Source organism: Stenella coeruleoalba (assembly GCF_951394435.1).
Source record: "Stenella coeruleoalba genome assembly, chromosome: 5".
Classification (NCBI taxonomy): domain Eukaryota; kingdom Metazoa; phylum Chordata; class Mammalia; order Artiodactyla; family Delphinidae; genus Stenella; species Stenella coeruleoalba.
The window spans coordinates 144,482,634-144,502,748 of record NC_137150.1 but is presented as its reverse complement, the minus strand read 5'-3'; the positions used below and the strand labels follow the sequence as shown (position 1 = coordinate 144,502,748).

At 46.1% G+C, this 20,115-nt stretch overlaps 1 protein-coding gene across 1 annotated transcript in view; it reads right to left on the bottom strand.

Moving 5' to 3' along the window:
• PRMT2 (protein arginine methyltransferase 2) overlaps nucleotides 1–18,346 on the bottom strand; it is a 43,374-nt gene extending 25,028 nt beyond the window's left edge. Inside the window, exons 1-6 of the mRNA XM_079921379.1 lie at nucleotides 17,925–18,346; nucleotides 16,598–16,694; nucleotides 10,732–10,839; nucleotides 9,885–10,067; nucleotides 5,498–5,659; nucleotides 4,426–4,590 (exon numbers count right to left, since the gene is read on the bottom strand). Of these exons, the coding sequence (XP_079777505.1) occupies nucleotides 4,426–4,590; nucleotides 5,498–5,659; nucleotides 9,885–10,067; nucleotides 10,732–10,839; nucleotides 16,598–16,636 (657 nt within the window). The 5' untranslated portion in view covers nucleotides 16,637–16,694; nucleotides 17,925–18,346. The remainder of the gene's footprint in view (nucleotides 1–4,425; nucleotides 4,591–5,497; nucleotides 5,660–9,884; nucleotides 10,068–10,731; nucleotides 10,840–16,597; nucleotides 16,695–17,924) is intronic.
• Nucleotides 18,347–20,115: the final 1,769 nt, after the last annotated feature.

Below are 20,115 nucleotides of genomic sequence, written 5' to 3'. Positions count from 1 at the left end.
GAAAACATATATATTTTTTAATTGGGGTATAGTTGCTTCACCACGTTGTGATGGTTTCTGCAAAGTGAACCAGCCATATGTACACACATATCCTCTCCTTTTGGGATTTCTTTCCCATTTAGCTCACCACAGAGCACCAAGCAGAGTTCCCTGTGCTATACAGCAGGTTCTCATTAGTTATCTATTTTATACATAGTAGTATATATATGTCAGTCCCAATCTCCCAATTCATCCCACCCCCCACTTCCCCCCTTGGTCTCCATATGTTTGTTCTCTATGTCTGTGTCTCTATTTCTGCTTTGCAAATAAGTTCATCTGTACCATTTTTTTAGATTCCACATATATGCATTAATATATGATGTTTATTTTTCTCTTTCTGACTTACTTCACTCTGTATGACAGTCTCTAGGTCCATCCACATATCTATAAATGACCCAATTTGGTTCCTTTCTATGGCTGAATAATATTCTATTCTATATATGTATCACATCTTCTTTATCCATTCATCTGTCGATGGACATGTAGGTCACTTCCATGTCCTGGCTATTGTAAATAGTGCTGCAGTGAACAGGGAACCCTCTTGCACTGTTAGTGGGAATGTAAATTGATACAGCCACTATGGAGAACAGTATGGAGGTTCCTTACAAAACTAAACATAGAACTACCATATGACCCAGCCATCCCACTACTGGACATATACCCTGTGAAAATATGTATCTTAAGTTTACTTTTATCAAAGCATGCTCATGTCAGGCTCTAAACCGACATATGTGTGAGCACTGAATTAATTCATGCTGATTAAACTCCCTACCTTTAGCTGCTTAAAACACACACACACACACACACACACACACAGAAACAGAAAAGCAGAAAAAGAGAAGAAGAAAAGAACAAGGGCAACAAATAGAAAATGGTAATAAATACTGTAGATATCAATCCAACTATATCAATAATCACTTTGAATGCCAATGGTCTAAATACACCAATTAAAAGAGAGACTGTCACAGTGGATCAAACAACAAGAAACAATTATACGTGGTCTATAAGAACCCACTTTAAATATACAGTTATAGATTAAAAGTAAATGGATGGGGGACGTGGCCCAGTGGTTAGGACTCTGCACTTCCACTGCAGGGGGCACAGGTTCCATCCCTGGTTAGGGAACTAAAATCCCACATACTGTGCGGCGCAGCTCAAAAGAAACAAACAAAAAAGTAAATGGATGGAGAAAGATTTACCATGTAAACCCTAATCAAAAGAAAGCAGAAGTAGCTATGTTAATTTCAGACAGAGCAGACTTCAAAGTAAGGAAAGTGATCAGGGATAGTGAGGGGCATTACACAATGGTAAAGGGACAGCTCTCCAAGAAGACATAGCAATCTTTAATGTGTACGCACCTAACAACACAGCATCAAACTGCATGAGCAGAAAAGTGATAGAACTGCAAAGACCAACAGATCAATCCACTGTCATAGCGGGAGACTTTGACAACCCTTTCCCAGAAACGGACAGAGCCAGCACGCAGAGAACCAGTAAGGACATAGTTGAACTGACCACCACCATCAATCATCAGGATACAATTGACATTTATAGACGACTTCATCCAACAACAGCAGGATACACATTCTTTTCAAGCTCACACGGAACATTCGCCAAGGGAGACCACATTCCGGGACAAGAACAAACCTTAACAAATTTAAAAGAATAGAAATCATACAGTGTCTTCTCTCAGACCACAGTGGAAGTAACCTAGAAATCAGTAACAGAAAGATAACTGTAAAATTCAAAATACTTGGAGATTAAACACACTTCTAAATAACAAGGGGTCAAAAAAGAAATCATAACAGAAATTGTTCAAGTATTTTGAATTTTGTCAAATTTTTGTGCATTAATTGGTAGTCATGTGATTTTTCTTCTTTAGATTATTAATAGTCAATTACATTGAATGACTTTAATATACTGAACCAGCCTTGAATTCTGAAGATAATCTCTCCTCTGTTGCAGTGTGGCATTCATCTTATGTATTGCTCAATTCAATTTGCTATGATTTTCAAGGATTTTTACATCAATGTTCCTGAGTGCTACTGGTCTGTAGTTTTCATTTTTTGTACTAACTTTGGTTTTGGTATTAGTGTAATGCTGGTCTCATAAAATTAATCAAATATTTTATAGTTTCTCTATGTGCTTTGTTCTTAGAAAGATCTTCCCATTCCAACATCAGATGTATTTTTAGTGATTGTTTCATGTTTCTTTCCTTAAAAAAAAAGCTTAACTCTATAACCCATCTGGAATTTATTTCAGCATATGGTATGAGGAGGAATCTAATCATTTTCTCCAAAATAATCAATTGCTTCGGCCCCATCTTTGAATGATTATATAGCTGTACCTCGCTGATTAGAAACCTCTTATTATTATAAACTAAATACACGTATATTTGGGTTTTTTCCCCAACTTTCTACATGTCAGCAGCAGAGTAGGAAGATGGGAGGGAGACTGGGGACCTGAGGTCTGAGAACAGGCAGTGGACAGGAGGGGACATACCAGGGAGACAAAAAAGCACAGAAGAGGGGCAGCCACAGGGGACGGAGGGTTCTGTGTGGGACACGGTATGGTCCAGCTGATGGATTTGTGATACTGCCGGACTCACAGCCCCGTCTCCACGTCTGCCACTTGGCCCACAACGGCCACCACCGCCACACGGTCCCTCCCGGTCTGCACAAAACCACCAGGCCCTCCAGTTCCACGTGGTCAGGCACTTCGCCCTGAGCCACTCGGTACCCCAGGCTGTCCTCACTGTCCTGTCGCCACAGTCCTCACTGCCCCTCTGACCATACGTTCTGCAATGGACAGGCGGGGACCAGACTGCCGCGGGCTTTCTCCACCCCTTCGTTGCACGTGCTCCGCTCCCGCTGCCCCCCGTGACCACACCCCCTAGCGGCCCGGCCACGCCCCCTCCACGGACCCGGCATCTGCCGGTGAACAGGCCTCCCCAACCCCGCTGGCCCACCCCTCCGCCCCGCTCCAGCCCTTTCCTCAGCCGCCCCCTCGGCTGGTGCATCCCCAGTGGCCTCTGCTGTGCCTCCAAGGCCCCTCCCCCGCACGCCCCAGGGGTCCCTGCACCGTCCCCCCTCTGCTCCGCAGGCCTCACTGGGGCCTCCGCATCATGACCCCTACCCCACTACTTCCAAGTCCTGGATGCCGCTGGCTGGCTACCTGACACACGCACGTCCGGGGAGGCAGGGAGCCCGAGCCCAGCCTCCCCCGCTGGACACATGCAGTCCCTACCCCGGCCCACACCACTGGGCTTCAGGCACCTAGGGGCAAGGACACCGAGTCCCAGGCTTCTGCGCCCCGCCCCCTCCCCTCCTCCCCCTTCCCCCTCCCCGCCCCTCACCCCTCCTCTCTGTCTCCACATAACCCTCCCAGGGGCAGAGCGGGACCCTAAGTAGCCAGGCTTCCCCGACCCGCACTGCGCCAAAGGACACATCACCGCAGCCGGGCTCTCTGTGTCCCCACCACCCCGAGGTGCTCAATAACATTTACCGAAAGAACGCTAGCGTTCTGGGGGCAAAGGCTAATGCCCACGTCATGGAGTAAAGGTGTAGCAAGTCCCTTTTTCCCGTGCCTCATCTTGGGAATCCACAGCTGTTATTAACAACAAAATTCTATCATGGATGTTGGGTCTACTTACACTCTATCTCCAGACAACACAATTTCAACGAGGCTAAAGGCCCAATGTCATTTACTATCATTTTCCTCATCTTCGCGATCTGTAAGAAGTTAGGGCCGGCATTCTTGTTATTCATACAAGTTACTCACTTACTATTTGAATGGATTTCTTGCTGGAAACCCTGGTGGTGCTCTCCTCCCCTTCCCCCAGATGTCATTTTTCTGGGTTTTGACAGAGACTGAACTTCAGACTGCTGAGCCAGAAAGGGGGGTGGGCTGAGGGTCTGAGGAGACCCGCAGGTCCGGCTTCCACCCACCTCTCACTTACCCTCGGAGCACAGAGAGTTCGTAAGCAGGGTGGGTGGGCAGAACCAGAAAACTCTCCACCCCGACCCACGTGAGGCTGGGGAGAGAATGTGGGAGAGCCTGGGCCTCGAGCTGGTCACGGATGCAACTCAGGCGCAGCAGACAAAGATTCTGCTGGCATTAAAAAGCCACACGCCAAGCACTGGCCATTCGCAGGTTCCCAAAGAGAACAGAGTTTACGTAAATCACTCACGAGAAAGTCACATTAACTTTGATTTAGATTTCGCATAAAGGCAATTTTTTAATCAGTTAAATATTCAAGACATTGAGCCAATGTTCACTCAAGAAATCAACTACACATCACCTTAGGAAAAAGGTCAGAATGAATCATGATTTATGAAGATTCCAGAGCCCAGAGCAGCCGCCCCAGCAGTGCCCGCTGCCCCTTACCAGCAGGCAGGTCCCCATCCACTCGGACACCAGCACGTCCACCTTCTCTGGCAGCAGCACGTCCTCCACCTTCTGCTGGAACACGGTGATGATGTCAGCGAAGCCGTTCTGCATGACCAGCTGCCCTGTGTGCTGGGCCATCTCACTGGCCTCCACCGCGTACACCTGCACGTGACAGAAGCACCATCCGTGCGCGCCCCAGCCCCAGACGGCGGCCCGCTGTCCACTCCCCCAAGCCTGAGTCTCCTCGGCTGAGTCAGAGCCAGCAACAGAAGGCAGGCAGCGTGCTGGACGGCGGATGGCCACGCTGTGCCGCCTCCACCTGACGGAGCCCTGGGAGGACCTGCCTCTACTCGTAACTCCACTTTCTGCCTAAACGCAGACACAGGGCTGCAGGTGGGCAGAAGCCTCTGCACCCACGTGGGCCACCCACCCCAGAGCCCCAGGTTCCAACACACGCAGCGACACACTCGGTAACCGACACAGGAGATTCTTGGCACTCAAGTGAACAGTCAGACTTTTAGGGTAGCAGCGGCTAATTACAAATCCAGATTCTCAGGAGGTCCTGAACGCTACCTCCTGGTCCTGGCAGGGTCTGGACTCAGACGGTCACTGCCCTGCGGTTGCACCTGTGAGCTAGGAACCTCATCCACCTGTGCTGGGGCCGTCGAGAGGCGGCACCTCTCCTTGGCCCGGACGGACTTTAACAGGAGGACAGGAGCCCAGCAGGAGTCCCAGAGAGTGGTCCACCCTGTCCCTGCCAAGGGTCACTTTCGGCGGGGGAGGACACGGGACGGTGGTCTACACAAGCAGCCCAGCCCAGACACGTGGACGCACGTGTCTCCTTGCGTGACTGAAATAAGTTTCACAAACACAGCCCACCAGCTGCAACTCACTGGGATATTTTCTATTCTGTCCTATTCACTCTGTGCTGTCTGCGACTCATGAAACCCACGTCGCAGCCTCTGGCGGGCTCAGCCTACAAGAACGCGCCGCCGGTTTCACCTACGAGGCGGGCGCTTCACCAAGACCCGGCTTCGAAGTTGTGAAAGAGCTGCTGCCTCCTACTCACTGCTCTAGGCTGAGCATAATGTGCACAGAAGAGGCTGATGATCCCAGTTCCACAGCCGACATCCAGAATCACTTTATCTTTCAGGGATTCTTTATTCTGCAGGATAACGTTGTGGTACTTAGTCGTTCGTGGCTGGTCTGCCAACATCTCCAAGTGAAGTTTCTAGGGGAAATACACATGAAGGGAGGGTCACTGCCTGCAGCTGGAGCTCTGGCTTAAGGCTGAGGGTTAGAGCCTGACCTACCCGCTCGGCCCCACCACTCCACACCTAAACTACGAGTGACAGCGTTTAAAAAATAAAAGTCCAAAATATGCAGCAGACACAAGTCACAATAGACAGTGAAGGAATGACAGGGAAGCTTCCGGAACCCTCCCCGCTCAGCGCGCCGCACCGCCCCAACAGCCAGGCGAGCGGAGGGGCAGGTGTGGACCACGGAGACGGCGGCGGAGGAACGGCCACGTTGCCGTCCAGACGCAACGTGGCCACGATCCGCCCAGAGCGAACGGCCAAGACTGGGGGAGGCTGCGGGAGGCGCACGCCCCCGCCGCGTCCTCTCCGAGCGGGGCCCTGCAAGGCCCTTCACGTGACCCCCCTCGCTGCCTGGGGACAGCAGGAGCCTCAGCACTGGAGGGAGGAGCGACCCCGCCGGCGCTCGGGCCTGAGCGCAGGTCCCCAGCTGCACTGCGGGCGGGACTTCCAACCTGAGGACACACTCCACGGGAATCGGCCGGTCCCCAGGGAGGCAGAGCAAGGCTCCTCCAGACAGTCTGGGGCCACAGAGGCTGCTGGAGCCCCGGCTGCAAGCGAGGCGGCACCCCCAGCACCCGTCCCCACGCCCCACGCCATGGAGACCCAGCTCAAGTGGCACCACGCACAGGGGGACAGGCGGCCCGGCCCCCCAAACCAGGTCAGCACCAACAGGAGGCCTGCACGGGCCTTGCGGGCCCCATGGCTCCTCGGAGACGGACAAAGGGAGGCCACCGGGGTGGACGGAGTTGACACCTAGCTGTCCTGCCTTGCGGGGCCACCTGACGCGGAGTCAGAAGCAGGATGCGGAGGCCCCAGCGGAGGAGGCCGGCATGGCTGCATTCGCCTCAGACACGATACACTTCAGAGCGAAGAGCATCAGGTCGTCACAAGACAGGGATCACTTCAGCAAGAGGACATAATAATTCTAAATATTCTTGTACCTAATAACAGAGCTTTGAAGTACACAAAGCAAAAGCCAGTAAAACTGCAACAAGAAACAGACAAATTCCCAGTTATAGTCAGAGCCTTCGACACCCTTCTCTCAGCAACTGACAGAAGCAGAAAATCAGAAAAGACAGAGACGTGAACAACACTTTCAGCCAACTTAATCCAACTGATAGAACACTTCACCCAGCCATTTACAATAATGCACAAAAATATCTGGGAACAGATTTACCTAGAAAGGTACACAACCCTGTATGATCAAAACCTTAAAACTCCGACACATCACACAAGGCTTAAGAAATGAGAAAAGTCATCACAGAGATGTCACTTCTCCGTAAATTAATGCACGTTTTCCACGTAACACATTAGAATGCCAGACAACTGGATGGCGTGGAGTCAGGAGCACAACAAAACGATAATAAAACTAGTTTCGTTGCAGCAAAAATAGAAATGAGACTTTTCTGATAAACAAGAACAATGAGCAACAATGAACAGGGGGGGAAACAGCATAAACAGGCCTGAAAGAGTTAAGGCATCTTGGTTATTCTTTAGCTGTTACTACTAACAAACACTGGTAGCTAGACTTGTCCTTCACAAAGCTAAACAAAGTTAATTACTCTGATTCCACATGAATCGTACCCTGCACCTGGCATTTACTCGATGCATTCACTTGTAGCAAATCACCCCTTGTAGCTGTTTACATTTCAGAAAGAAGGTCGCAGGCCGCCGATAACCCAGAGATGAATGGACCCAATTACCAGGCTGCCTGACGCCAGCAGTGACTGTTTTAAAATACTGCAAGAAGAAGAAGAATGCAAGACCTTCACCACTTTGATCCTATCACTTATCCTGGACTGTGAGTTCCACCTACCAGACCCCCTGTAATTCCCCAGAACACGGGGGCACAGTTCTTGAGGCGCTAGCCTGCTGGGTCTTCCCTTTGCCTGGCAAAGAAAATACAAAGCCTCTCTATTTCTTATCCTCCAAATCTCTGTCTCTGTATTTCTATTCGGCATCGGTGCACAGGGAGCCAAAATTTGCTGGCAACAGTTTCAAAAAAATAAACAGACGAGGCCATGAAAATGCTAAAAATTAGGAGAACTGCTAGAGGCCTAGCTCTTCCAATCATTGAAAAGCATTTGGACCTGCAGAAGAAATAACCAGATAAATGACACAGAACAGAGATTCCCAAAACAGACCCTAACAATTTGACATATGATAAATGAGCGTTTCACATTATGCAGAAAAGGAAGATTAACCAAAAGCTGGAACAGCTGTATATTTGTGGGGAAATTAAGTCGAATTTTACCTTATTCTTTACAAGTAAATTCCGGATTGATTTAAATATTTCATTGTTAAAAAAATGCAATCACAAAAGTTCTAAGAGAAAGCATGGATATTTATAATCTCGGAGTGAAGGCCTTGAAAATAGGACACAAACGCAGAAGCTACAAAGAAAAGAAGGACAAATTAGACCATATAAAGATAAAAAGTTCCATGGGGGAAAAACAGCAGCAAATGGTCAGTGTGATAGATACAAATACAAGCTAAACTGCCTATTTAACACATAAATTGACAGAAATCAAACAAAAAATGGGCAAATTATATGAAAGTTTATCAAAAAATAAGAAATACAAAAGGCCAATAAGATATGAAAGAAGATCAAGCTCACTTTAAAAAATGGAAACCAAAACCGAGGTACATATTTCACCTTTAAGGCTGGAAATCTTTTCACTCTGAAGACCTGTGGTGGTGAAATACACCTTCTATGCTGTTGATATCTTTCTGGCGGTCAACTTGGCAAGATCCACCCAAGTAAGAAACACATACATACACCCTTCAGATTTACCCAGTGGAAAGTCCAGCAAAGGTTTAGCAGGATTCATGTAGGAGGACATCCATTACAGCATTGCTTGCTGTGATGAAAACTAAATATGATCCTTTTCAAATCAACACAATACTCTGCAGCTGTTGTAAAGAACAGACCTTCAAAACAGTACCGCTGCGTGAGAAGAGCAAGGTGAAAAACAGTGTGTGTGACACTATTCCTCTTCTATAAATTTAAAAGAATAAAACAGATGCAGCTTAGATTTGGAAGAAGCACAAGCACTGTTGCTGAAAGAAATCTCAAGGAGCACAGTGAGGAGACAGACTCCAGGTGCCGCTATGTCTTTCTTAGTAGACGGAAACCTCTAAATATGTACACACATCAGTGGGTTCTCATTTCCTTTAACATTTTTAATTGTCAAATATGACACACCTACAAAAAAGTACACTAAAAAGTACTTTAGAGTTTACTTAACACAGTCACATTCCAAACACTCTTGTACCCACACCAGAACCCTGCCAGTACCCCTGAGCATCTCACCCGGCCTTGCCAAACATAGAACACCCCCTTACCAGTAACCACCATCCAGATTCTCAGGGGAATCAGGCCCCTGCTCTCGAGAGCTCCACAACTCACATGTACATTCATAGGCAGCACCTTTTAACACTGCCTTGTAACTTATATAACTGAATCAAACATAAGGTATTCTTTGATGTCTTCCTTCTTTCACTCAACATTGTATTTGCAACGTTCATCATGCATTTAGTTTTATTTAGTTTAAAATATAAACAGGGTTGTCTGGACCACAGGACTTTGGGTCTTTATTCACATTGGAAAAAAACAAACTAATAAGCTAGTTATTTATAGGTATTACTGTTGATTTATATAATTTTTTTTGTATTTCATTTTTAATGTAAAAGTTATTACTTTTTTTTTTAAATACTGAGAAAGGTTCATAACTCCACTGCTCAAACAATATCTCTAAACCAGTGGTCTGCACATTACAGCCCGTGGGCCAGTCCAGCCCTCCACCTGCTTTTATATGGCCTACAAGCTAAGAATGGCTTTTACATTTTCAAACGGTTTTTAAAAATCAAAAGAAGAATATGACACATGAAAATCATATGGAAGTCAAATTTCAGTGTCTATGGATAAAGTTTTATTGGAACGCAGCCCTGCTCACTTGAAATTTTGTACAGCTGCCTCAGCATGTGGACGGCAGGGCTGTGCAGCTAAGGTGAAGAAAACATCTGTGGGCCCTGCTCTGAATGATGCGTAGAAGCCCAGAAATTATTTTTAAACTTAGAACCTAAAACTAGCGAGAAGCTAGCGCCAGCTGGCTGGGCGGGCAAGGGAGGCAGTACCAGGGTCCCGTAGCTGCCGAAGTACTCCTCGTCCTGCCACGAGTCCTCGGGGCCCCAGTCCTCCAGGTGCTTCCCCAGGTGGTTCGCAGGGATGTACCCGCAGCAGCCGGCACGCTCACCCCACCACCAGTCGGCGGTGGTTTGTCTCAGGATGAGAATTTTTTCTCCTCTCGAAAAGCTGAGCTATAAAAACATACGGAGAAATGAAAATTAAAGAAAAACCTGCAGTTCGTATTTCCGTGATAAATCCCCCATCACTGGGGCCCAAATCACAGCAATTTCGAAAAGGAGTCAATGGGTAAATGCATCAACTGACAAGATATGAAAATGATACCAGGATTTTAAGATTTTTGTGGAATATCTACACAAAACAAAAGCACACCTTAATTGATATTTTTTTAAAAAAAAAGATTAAACATTTTCAAACAGTGTAAATTTCTTAGAACAAAATTTCTAACAGCCTCTTCACCGTAACTCAGCTAGGTGGTAGCTGATTCGCTTACTGGAGGCTTATGCTAAGAAATTCCTATTACAAAGTAAACAATGCTACATTCAAGTAGATATTTTTATTTACACCCAATTTTTCATTAATTGGAATAGGTTCTAAGTAAGGGTTTCAAAGCAGAAACTGAAGCAGGTACCTCCACCCCCCGTTCCTCACCCGGGAATCCTTCACATCAGGCTTGGGACCCGAATTTGTTAGGCTGGGAGGGTCACCCACAGGTCTCCTGTGGCAGTGAAGTATCTGAATACTTCTTTATTTAAATCTGCTATGACTTCTGCAAATTTTACATCTAATCCTGTCCCTGAACATGCTGAATCCACAAAGCATAACCCACATGGCTACCTGCGTCTCATCGGTGGCAGAATAGTCTGCGATGGCCACGAACTCCTCGGGGTGCACAGTACCCTGGAGGTTCCCCTCCTCGCCCTGCACGACGGGGTCCTCTCCCTCCTGTTCAAAGCAAGGGAGAAAGGGAGGTGACTGTGGGGCTGCCCTTCCTCTCCTCCCTTCTCTCTGCCTGTCTCTCCATCTGTCTCACTCCACCTGTCTCTGCCTCCCCGTCTGTCTCCATCTCTGTTTCTGTCTCTCTCTCCGCCTCTGTCCTCTCCATCTGTCTCTGTCTCCGTCTGTTTGTCTCTGTCCCTCTCTGTCTGTCTGTCTCTGCTGTCTCTGACTCTCTGTCTCCATCTCCATCTCCGTCTCTGTCCCTGTCCCTCTCCATCTCTGTCTCCGTCTCTGTCTCTGCCTCTCTGTATCTCTGTCTCTGCCTCTGTTTCTGCCTCTTTCTGCGCCTCTGTCCCTCTCCGTCTCTGTCTCTGTCTGTCTCTGCCTCTCTCTCTGTCTCCGTCTCCTCCATCTCTGTCCCTCTCCATCTCTGTCTCCATCTCTGTTTCTGTCTCTCTCCACCTCTGCCTCTCTGTCTCTGTCTGTCTCTCTTGGCTCCAGGTTATTAGGATGGTTTCAAATCAAGATTCACGTGACCACGTTTTCATCCTACAAACACTTGGGGTCGTCTCCACCAGCAGAATGAAAGGATCTCACCCTTCCTCCACCTTGACTTTAGTCTCTAGTACAAAATGACTCGCATCCTTAAGTGAACGTCAGAGAAAGAACAGGAGGCACCGTGAGTGACCACTTAGTGACTGACCCCAACAGCAGCAACGCTCTGAAGGTGGTGACCGGCCCAGGAGAAAGCAGCCCTGTCTGGGTGTCAGACCCGAGGGCAGAGCTGGGCGGCCGTGCTGCGGGCCGACAGGGGGCAGGGCGCAGCCCTCGGGGCGCACTGCTGCTCAGGACTGGAGAGCGCGCCCTGGGTCTCCGCTGCACGCGGCCAGCCTCCCTTTGTGTCCAAACGGGTCTCCCTGGAGGCCACCCCAGAGGCGGCAGGGCCCCAGCTCGCGATCCAGTTCACTGCAGCAACCCCGCCCGGACATACGTTTAAACAGATTTTCCTAAACGTAACCATCATTCATGTTCATTTTAGAAAATGTGTGGAAGAACAAGAGCACAAAGAGGAAAATTAAAACTAAGTGTGAGCTTTGCTCATTGGTCAGAGATCAATGACGGTAACATGCAACCATTACAGCGCTTCAGGCTTTCTTCACGTGCACACGCAATACCTCCTTATATGGTGTTTACCGGGATCATAAAATTCTGCCTCATGACATATTTTGCACTTATTAAATTCTGAACATTTTTCCCCATCATTAAATACACTTCTAAGCACATTTTCAGTATCTCACAGTATTCCATTCCATGAATTATTGTAACTTATTTATCAAATCTCCTATAAGCATTTAAACTGTTTTCAGTTTTGACTAGTATAAAGTATGTTAAGGTGAACTTGAATATGAATCGGTCTGTCCCTGATAGCTTTCTTAGGACAAATTCCTGAATATGACACTGAGGGTCAAGGTCTTTTACGGCTTTGACACCACCACCTGATGCCTTCCATGGGGCGGCCGCTCGAGCTCCTGCACGCGAGGACATAGCCTCGTGAGTTCCCCGCGCCTGATCAATAGAGGATGTTCATCACTGCAGCCTCTGCCAGTCTGCAGGCAAGAAATTACCTCTTGGTTACCTCCATTTGCCTTCCTTTGATTATTAGTGATCAAACATGATTTTACCTATACACTGGTCGTCTTTTTTATTTTAATAATCACCTGTTTGTATCCTTTGCACATTTTCCTATCACAGTAACGCGATTCGTTTCTGCTCACCCTCGTCCTGTGCGGCTCCACCCGCGCTGTCTGTCACCGGCCCCCCACACCCCCGACCCTCATGGTTGCCTGGTGTACATGGAGAGGGAGGAGGGTCCCCACACCTCCCGTGCTCGTGTCACACGTGCATTTTTTCTTTTGACATCGCTTTTTTTTTTTGCGGTATGCGGGCCTCTCACCGCTGTGGCCCCTCCCGTTGCGGAGCACAGGCTCCGGACACCCAGGTCCAGCGGCCATGGCTCACGGGCCCAGCCGCTCCGCGGCACGTGGGATCTTCCCGGACCGGGGCACGAACCCATGTCCCCTGCATCGGCAGGCGGACTCTCAACCACTGTGCCACCAGGGAAGCCCTGACATGGCTTTTTGTAAAAGATACCAGACAGTTTAAAAAATTTTTTCTTTTTCACTCACACAATAACTCGTGGCAAACTCCCCACCTGCAGAACTCTACATAACATACGCATATATGTTACGTACGTACACATGTACATACATAACACATGGCTACATAACATTCCGCAGCGGGGATTCTGCCTGAGCCTTAAGTCATCTTCGACTGATGGACTTGCTCTGGATGTCCAGTCTTCTACCGCCACAACGTCTGTGCACATTTATCCTGACATGATGACATTTTATCTCTATGAGACAGAGTGACAGGGCTGAAACATAAACATAGTTTTCACTCAAACATTTGTCAGATTCTTTCCATAAAGGATGTGGCACTTCACACTTCAGCAGCAGTGCACGGAGTAACCGTCTTTAATTTTTGCCAGAGGAATAGGTGTAAAGACTCCAGAAAAGGTAAACATGTGGGGAAACACTATTACTTATACTTTATAAAAAAGACTTTTGATAGTATAGAGAAACAATAATAATTTATTGTGGGTTTATAGCATATATAGAAGTAAAATATGTTACAACAACAGCACAAAAATAGCGGCTGGTAAATGGAACTAATTTAGAGGATTCTTGTGAAGTGGTCAAAAAAAAAAGACTAGAATAGGTTAAGGATGCATATCGTAATTTCTTGGGTAACCATCAGAATAATATTGGGGTGGCCAAGAAGCTTGTTCAGGTTTTTCCATAACATCTTCAGAAAAACGCAAGCAAACTTTCTGGCCAGCCCAAAAAGGTACAGCTAAAAAGTCAACAGAGGAGATAACATGGAATTACAGAGAATGTTTTATTAATCTAAACGAAGGCAAGAATGGAGAAAGGTAAAAAGGAAGAATTGTGACAAACAGAAAACAAACAGCAAGATGTTAGGCTCATGTTAGACTTATGTTACATGTTAATGGACTGAATACTCCAATTAAATGGCAAATATTATCCGACAGGAAAATAAAAGACATAACTATAAGCTCTTTACAAGAGGAACACTTTAAATATATGGAGTTAGTTTGGCTGAAAATATAGGTATATATGTGTCTGTGTGCCACGCAAACACTAAGACAAAGTAGATGCAAGGCAAGAAGTATTAATAGGTAAAAAGAGACTTCATAAAAATAAAAGGGTCAACTAATCTAGAAAACAAAAACTAACCTAAACATATGCACCAAATAACAGAGATTCAAAATATATGAAGCAAAAAGAGATAGATCCAAAAGGAAATAACAAAAAAAAACAGACAAATCCACAGTCACTGTGGAGATTTTTGAAACTCATCTCTCAGTAATTGATAGAACAAATGGACAAAACATCAAACAGGATATAGATTTGAGCAATACTAATAACCCATTTGACAGTGAAGACATTGAACACTACACCCAACAACTGCAGAACAACTTAGTCTCTACAAGTGCACATGGAACATCCACTAAATAACCCTTACGATGAGACCATAAAGCAGGCCTGAATAAATTTCCAAAGATTGAAATGTTATATTTTCTGACCAAACATAATCAAACCAAAATTAACTAACAAAAATATAAAATTTCCCACGTTTGGAAATTAAGCAACACACTTCTGAATACCCCGGAAAATTTCTAATTTCCATTGTGATATATTAGAAAGTATTTTAAGTGAACAATAATGAAAATACAATGCATTTAAATGTGTGAGGTGCAGCTAAAGCAGTGAATAGAGGAAAAGTTACAGCTTTAAAGAGATTTTATATATATATATATATACATACATACACACACACACACACACAAATATATATGAAAAGAAAGGTTTAAAATCAGTGATCCAAGCTTCCATCTCAGGATGCTATGAAAAGAGAAAATTAAACCCAAATAGAATAGAATAAAGGATATAAAAGCAGAAATCAATGAAATAGAACACAGATGGACAAAGAGAAAATTAACAAAGGTTTCTTTGAAACATAAAATTGATAAAATCCTAAAAAGATAAAACGCAAACTGTAACTATCAGGCATCTCTTCTGTGATGAAGAATGTTATTACCAGGATGAACACAAATATTATTGAAATACTACCATGACTCATAAATAACCAGGAAAACTAAAATCACAAGATACCATTTCTAACCCACAGACTGACCAAAATTAAAAAGCCTGATGTTCTCAAGTGTTAGCAAGCACTTTGGGCTCCTGGCAGACCTGTGAACTGGTAAACCACCGGGGAGAACAATTGCTCATTATCTAGTAAAACTGAAAATATGCAATCCCTTCCATCCTACAATGCCATTATTAGGTAAATACCCTGGAGCACATGTGCACAAAGAGACACACTGAAGGATGTTCACTGCAGCACTGTTTGAAATAGAGAAAAACTGGAAGCAATGTAAGTGTCCAACAAAAGGGAAAGAGATAAAATGTGGTATATACCTAACGTACAACAGTAAGACTGAATAGACCTACATACCTGCCTGTGAATGTGATACATTTCATATAAGGAACACACTACAGGGACCATCCTTCAGGACTAAACCAGCTGTACCCATACATTAAAGACAAATCCCTCAAAAGTAACGTAGGTGGAAAAGGCAGGCTGCAGAGCACACACAGACTATGACACCACTTAGGTAAATTCTAAAAAGCACACAAAAACAGTATCATATGCTGCTCAAAGATGCCTACTTAAGGTATAAAAGTATAAAAGATGGTGCAGAAGCACAAATATCAATTCATAATTCACAGTAGTGTTTGCACTTGAGACAGAGGAAGAAGAATGGGACTGGGGTTGGGGAACAAACTTTATTTATGTTTTTTTATTCATATATATACTTATATTCTGAAGTAAATATAACAAAATGTTAGCAAGTTTCCACTTCTGTGTAATATGTATTGATACTTGATGTCTGCAATGTTATTCTGTAAATGTTCCAGTAGTTCTTAAATTTCTCAAAAGAAAATTAAGAGATCCATGAAATTAAAACTTTTATGATTAATTTTAATCATATTTTAAGAATCATATTTTCATAATTTTAAGAAACAGATTAATGAAATGATCCAACTATAAATAAAATTTCTATATATAAAAACCCAAATGAATTTAGAACAATAATTAGAATGTAAAGAGAAAAAAAATGTTAAAATTGACATCACAGACATGAAAATGTTTTTTAAAAAACATTATTTATTAGAGTATTCTGGTTCTTAATTTTACATAATTGACATTCCTTTAAATTTAAGGTGAATTTTTTTTTTACTGTTAACTTGAATGAAATTATATGTGGTCCCAGGCAGATAAACAGTATGAATATATAAATCTTTTCTAATGTCCAACCTGTCTCTAACATATTATGTCTGGGATGTTTTTAAACAACTAAAAAAAAAATGTGCTTTCTTCACCAGCTCAAGTGCCAAAAATGGAACCCTAGATTCCTGGGAAGTGTTTACAGTGCCCATTTCAGAATGTCATGTGTGACCTTTACACACTGTGCATTTCCTTTATTTAAGCATCCCCTGGTTAGTGGCCACCCTCTAAGGTCCAAGGAAAATGCCATCACGCTGGGCTGAGCTCCACTCTCTGTGATGGTCCTGGTCTTTAAATACAAGTTCTCACACAGCAGAACCGAAATTACCTGCAACTCACTTCTGGGGCAGTCACCTGGTGTTGCCATAATTCCTTTGGGATCTGCACATAGCTGCTGCTTTAATGTTTCATTTCCCCCTCCATTTCTATTTTAAAAAGAGAATGAGAAAATGCTTGTTATGTTGCATAATAATTAAGTCCACATAACTTCTAAAGTCCACGAAAAAGGTCCTCTGCCAAATGGAAGTAAATGTAAATGAACAGAAATGAAATTTATAAACACAATTCTTACAAAATCAACTGAAAGCATTTAAAATTTATGAACTCCAAACAGTGTATATTTTCATCACTAGCCTGCAAGGTGTTAACTGTTCATTGGCCAAAGACTGTTAGTTTCTGTTAGATCACTGGGTTGAATTAAAACAATAAATTGATGTCAATTCCTTCCTTGGGGCCCTGACTACTTTAACTCCAATTAGGATTTCCTATCTGGGGCTTTAAAGTGTTTCCACTAACAGGAACCAAGGTCTGCATCTCCCAGAGGCTTTTCTTCTCATTCTCAATCTTATTTTTCCAGTGACAGTGTAACCCATACTACGCTCTGAGATGGATGTGTGTTTTTTTCAATTATACAGCAATTCTTTGTTTAAAATGAGGGCTTCACTTTATCAATCAAGACCCAATACTTCTTTGGGTGACGTTTGTAATTATAAATACTAATACACATGCATTGCATTTTCGCTGGAAACACTGCATAGGGGCCAGAATGGGGCTGGGCCGGTGGGAGGGCGGGGCCGGGTTGACGGATGGGGCCAGGGTGGGCGGGGCGGGATAATGGGGCGGGGCCTGGATGGGGCGGAGCTCGGTTGAGGGGCGGGGCAGGGTTGGGGGAGAGGGCCAAGGATCCTGAAGGGCAGGTGGCCAACGGGGTGGGGAGAGAAACACGGGAAGAGAGGATGAAGGGAGGGGCAGGGCGTGACGCGTGAGCAGAATGGGTAGTGAAGGAAGGGAATGTGACCTGCTCTCTGAGAGGGTGGGAGATTGGCCCGGAAGCCAAAGGCCGACGGGGATGTGGGCGTGGCACTGGGGCGGGGCTAGGGGAAGGGCGGGGCACTGTGGGCGTGGTTGGGGAGATCGCGGGGCTGCGGGGCGATGGGTGTGGCGCCGTAGGCGTGCTCGGCAGGAGGGCGTGGCCCTGGCGGGGGCGGGGCCCCAAGCTCGAGGTCAGCACAGAGGCGGGAAGGCGCGGAGAAATCTCGATAGGGGGCGGCGGCCTCGGACCGCCCGCTGACGCACACTTCGGGCGAGGACCCCTCACCTGGCATGTCCTGCCCTACGCGCGGTCCAGCCGCCCGAGCTGCCCACGGGAAACCTACCTCAGCCGCGCTTCTCCGCTGAGGTTGGCGTCCACACCTCCGACACGGAGGGGCAGCCAGCACCCACCAAGAACCCGAGCCGCCGCCCTCAGCCCGCGCAGGCGCAATGTACGCACGCTGCCCGAGTAGAAAGCCCCGCCCTGGAACCGGCTTCGCGCGCATGCGCCGCCGTACACGCCCCGCTGTCCGGAGAGGGGAGCCAACGCCCTGGACTGCGCAGGCGCAGTGCGCTCGGGGGCATCCCGGCGAAGACTCGGTCCTGGACCGACCGCCCAGCGCAGGCGCGCCTCGCGGATCCCGCCTTCGGCCGTTGCGCGAGCCCGGGCGCTGCGCTCCAAGCGTGCGGGCTCGGGCTCGCGTCCCCGGGCGCTGGGGGCAGCCCGGGGAGGGGGCGGGGTGGCGGCGCAGGCCACGGGGAGCGGGAGCCATCCTGGTCTGGGGGTCAGAAACCCGCTATGAATGACAGAAGCGGCTGATTTCCGGAGCAGGACCCGCCTTCTTGTGCTTTTCTTGTAATAATTCAGTTAACCTTCCCAATCACACTGTGAAGTGTGAACCTTGTGTCGTTCTTTCCAGTTGACAAATGGAAGCAGAGTGATTTTTTTATTTATAAACTTGTGAGAGGAAGTTTGGGATTTAAAGAAAAACAATAACGTTATTGGCCACTGCTATGGGGGTGGGGCAGGTGGTGGCTGGAGCCGGAAAGGTAGGAGAAGGTGGTCAAACTCCTAGAGAAAGTAGGGTGGCGGGTGCCAGGGCCTGGGAGAGCGGAAAATAGGGAGACGATGTGAATGGGTGTAGGGTTTCAGTTTCACAGGATGATGAGAATTAACGGGGATGAATGCTGGCGATCGTTGCACAGCAATGTGAGCTATTTAATATCACTGAACTGTACACTTATAAATGGTTAAGATAAGTTTTATGTGTATCTTACCATAATAAAAAAAAGAGCAGGAACACAAATTACCAATATACGAAATGAAAAAGGAATTCAGTACAGATGCTGTAGATTTTGTAAATTTTGTAATTTTATGAAACTTTGTCCAAAAATTTTAACAAATTAGATAAATTAGACAAATTCCTTGAAGAACAACTTACCAAAACTAAACGAGAATATTTAGGAAATCTACATAGTTCTAGATTTTCGAAAGGAATGAATTTCATAATTAAAAATCTTCTTACAAAGAATACTCCAGGGGCTTCCCTGGTGGCGCAGTGGTTAAGAGTCCGCCTGCCGATGCAGGGGACACGGGTTCGTGCCCCGGTCCGGGAAGATCCCACGTGCCGGGGAACGGCTGGGCCCGTGAGCCATGGCCGCTGAGCCTGCGCGTCCGAAGTCTGTGCTCCACAGCGGGAGAGGCCACAACAGTGTGAGGCCCGCGTACCGCAAAAAAAAAAAAAAAAAGACCGAAAAACATTTTTTTAAAGAATAGGGAAACCATAGACTGGGAGAAAGTATTTGCAAAACATCTACCTATCAAAAGGTTCCTATATGAAATATATGACTCCTAAAACCGAAAAACTAAATTAATAAACAAATAAATAGAAATGGGCAAATGACTTAACAGACACTTCATGAAAGAAGATATACAAACAGTCAATAAGTACATGAAAAAAGTTCCTCAATATTGTTAGTTGTTGGGAAAATGAAAATCAAAACTCCAATGAGATACTTTTACACAGACTGGCTAAAATTCAAAAGACTGACACCCAAATGTTGGGGCGGCTGTGGAGCAAACATAATTGTCATACATTGCTGTGGGAGTATAAAGTACAAGAGGCGCTACGGGAAAATGTTTGGCCTTTTCTTGTAAAGTTATACATATTATATACGTTGGCTCTGGCTGCCACAATAAAATACCACAGACTGGGCGACTTAAACATCAGACATTTATTTTGTCTCAGTCTGGACGTCCATGATCAAGGTACCAGCAAATCCGGTTCCCATGAGTGTGCTCCCCTAGCTTGTGGACAGCCGCCTTCGCGTTCTGTCCCCACAGAGCTCAGAGAGACAGGCTCTGTGTCTCCCCCTCTTCTCATAAGGACACCAGCCCTATCGAATTAGGGCCACGCCCTTCTATCTTCATTTAACCTAAACGGCCCCCTAAAGGCCACCTCCAAGTGCAATCACACTGGGGTTGGAACTTCAACATATGAATACTGGGGGGTCACACTGATCTACCCTACAGCC